This window comes from Sesamum indicum, linkage group LG6, assembly GCF_000512975.1.
Source record: "Sesamum indicum cultivar Zhongzhi No. 13 linkage group LG6, S_indicum_v1.0, whole genome shotgun sequence".
In the NCBI taxonomy this organism is placed as follows: Eukaryota; Viridiplantae; Streptophyta; class Magnoliopsida; order Lamiales; family Pedaliaceae; genus Sesamum; species Sesamum indicum.
In genome coordinates, this window is record NC_026150.1 from 4757732 (window position 1) to 4759821 (window position 2090).

The following is a 2090-nucleotide window of genomic DNA, read 5'->3' on the forward strand; positions in this document are numbered from 1 at the left end:
ATCCCTGCACCTACCTGTTCATTGCAAACTTACTCATGTCATAAAACGAAGCAGTTAAAATATCAGAAAACATATACTCATGGAAAACAATTGATTCATTGGCCCCTGGCCTCAGTTTGGTTATTCAGAATTTGACTTAAATTGCTAAAATGAAACCACTTGCAAAGCATTTTTCTGTTTTTTTCATCACCGTAATCAAGGAATTTTGCTGTAGCTCTTTAGTCACTGTTTTGGATACTCCAGTTAGAGCATTTACACTTACTAAGGATAGACGACATCATAACCTTTTGGCATGGCTGATATTCAAGAAGCCATGTGTAACTAATATTTGGCAATTTATAGCATCATGGATGGACAAATATTCTGCGAGAGAACATCAAAATTTTGTTCACAAACAAACAAACTGAGGTTGTCCAAGAGAGTAGAACTGTAGAAGGAACATACGGTGGTGCCAGCGACAAGGAAAATCGAACTGCTTAGGCTTCCTGGGTAATAATAGACAAAAGAGTTATCATTAACCATCAAATGTGACACCACGGTCAAGGCAACAAAAAATACACCAAAGAAACAGCCATCAAAATATTTTAGACATCCTCATTGTAGGAAATGAACTAAAAAGTTGTTATACAATTCAGATAGCATTATTCCTTTTCAAGTGAGAGTAATATCAGTAACATTCACTATGTGGGCAAATCAAATTCGGAGAAGTAATCTTAACATCAACACTAATCATAACTAGCAAAAGTACAATAAGCATCCAAATTGGTAACAGAGTAGCTATTGTACCTGGAAAGTAAACTAAAAGAACATAGATTCTTCCACAGGGTGGTCTATTGCCACAAAGCCAGAATCACAACCATTATTTCATAAGCACATTTAACTTCGGTAGCTAACTTCGGACAGGAAAATTGAATAACATAATAGTTAACCCATTTCAAGAAAATGCAGAGCAATAGTCAGCTGCATCATAATTGTAGAATGCACAAATACAAGCATCTGATCAGAAATGACAAAAATACAACTCCAACAAGCACTATATTTTTCATAGAGCTCGTGACGCTAAGATTCTTTTCCTACTTTCTAACCATTTTATCACTCAAAATTTTGAAAAATAACAAAAACTGTTCCATATTATTGCACATTATCCACCACATTTTTACTTGCTTCTGTAATTTGGTACAGGTCAGATTTCAAGTAGACTAATTTCATCACATTTTCCTACTATATGCAGCTTTCTTGCAGTTCTAACATCAAAATAATCAAGAGTAAAAACAAAAGGGATGAAGGGAAAACAGTGTATTCTGAATCATACCAGGTTCCCTTTTCAATGTGGCTTGATTGAGGTTTGAAAACAGCCTCTCGAACTCATAAACTTGTCCCTCTGCATCCACTTGTTGTACCAGCTCCTGATTCTCTTGTCCAGCCGATGATGGCCCCTTTGAGAAGCATTTTACTGATGCCCTCAAAGGAGAATCAACAAAATTATGATTTAACAACGGTTGTTGAGTTCTTGATGGATCAAAATTTGCACATGTAGGGAATATTTTGAGGTTCTTGATTCTCCTAAAGAGTTTTGGATTCCCATAAAGTGAAAACTTGGGAGTGCATGCTAAAGAAAATGATGAAAAGGAAGGGACCATGCCCATCATCAATCGGTGTTTCTTGATTTCCTGTAGAAGGCCTTCTTGGTGTCTGTGTTTTCTCGTTGATGTGGCACACAGACATCCCATGTTGTAGGATTGGGGAAGATGATGTGGGCCCTTCTAATGTTTCGTCGCTCGTTTCGTTTTGATGGGATTTTGGGTGACGTTGGACTCAATATTAAATATGGGTGACTAGCAATTTAACATTTGTAAATTATTTCTTTATATATATAAAAAAATAGTGATTTATTTATATATTTTTAAAATTAAATAATCTATATTTTTATATAAGAAGATAAATTATTTTATTTTAAAAAATATAAAGAAGTAAATTATTATATTTTAAAAAATACAGAAAGTAGATTACTATATTTTTTATAGAAGATAATTTGCTTATTTGAAATATCACAGGGATTAATTGCATTTTTTTCTATTAAAAATAGGTGT

At 33.9% G+C, this 2090-nt stretch overlaps 1 protein-coding gene across 1 annotated transcript in view; it reads right to left on the bottom strand.

The window, feature by feature from the left end:
* Positions 1-1784, bottom strand: part of LOC105163964 (tyrosine-specific transport protein) — a 7648-nt gene extending 5864 nt beyond the window's left edge. Inside the window, 3 exon segments of the mRNA XM_020694867.1 lie at positions 1-14; positions 445-485; positions 1313-1784. The exon segment at positions 1-14 is cut by the window's left edge and continues 4 nt beyond it. Of these exon segments, the coding sequence (XP_020550526.1) occupies positions 1-14; positions 445-485; positions 1313-1646 (389 nt within the window). The 5' untranslated portion in view covers positions 1647-1784.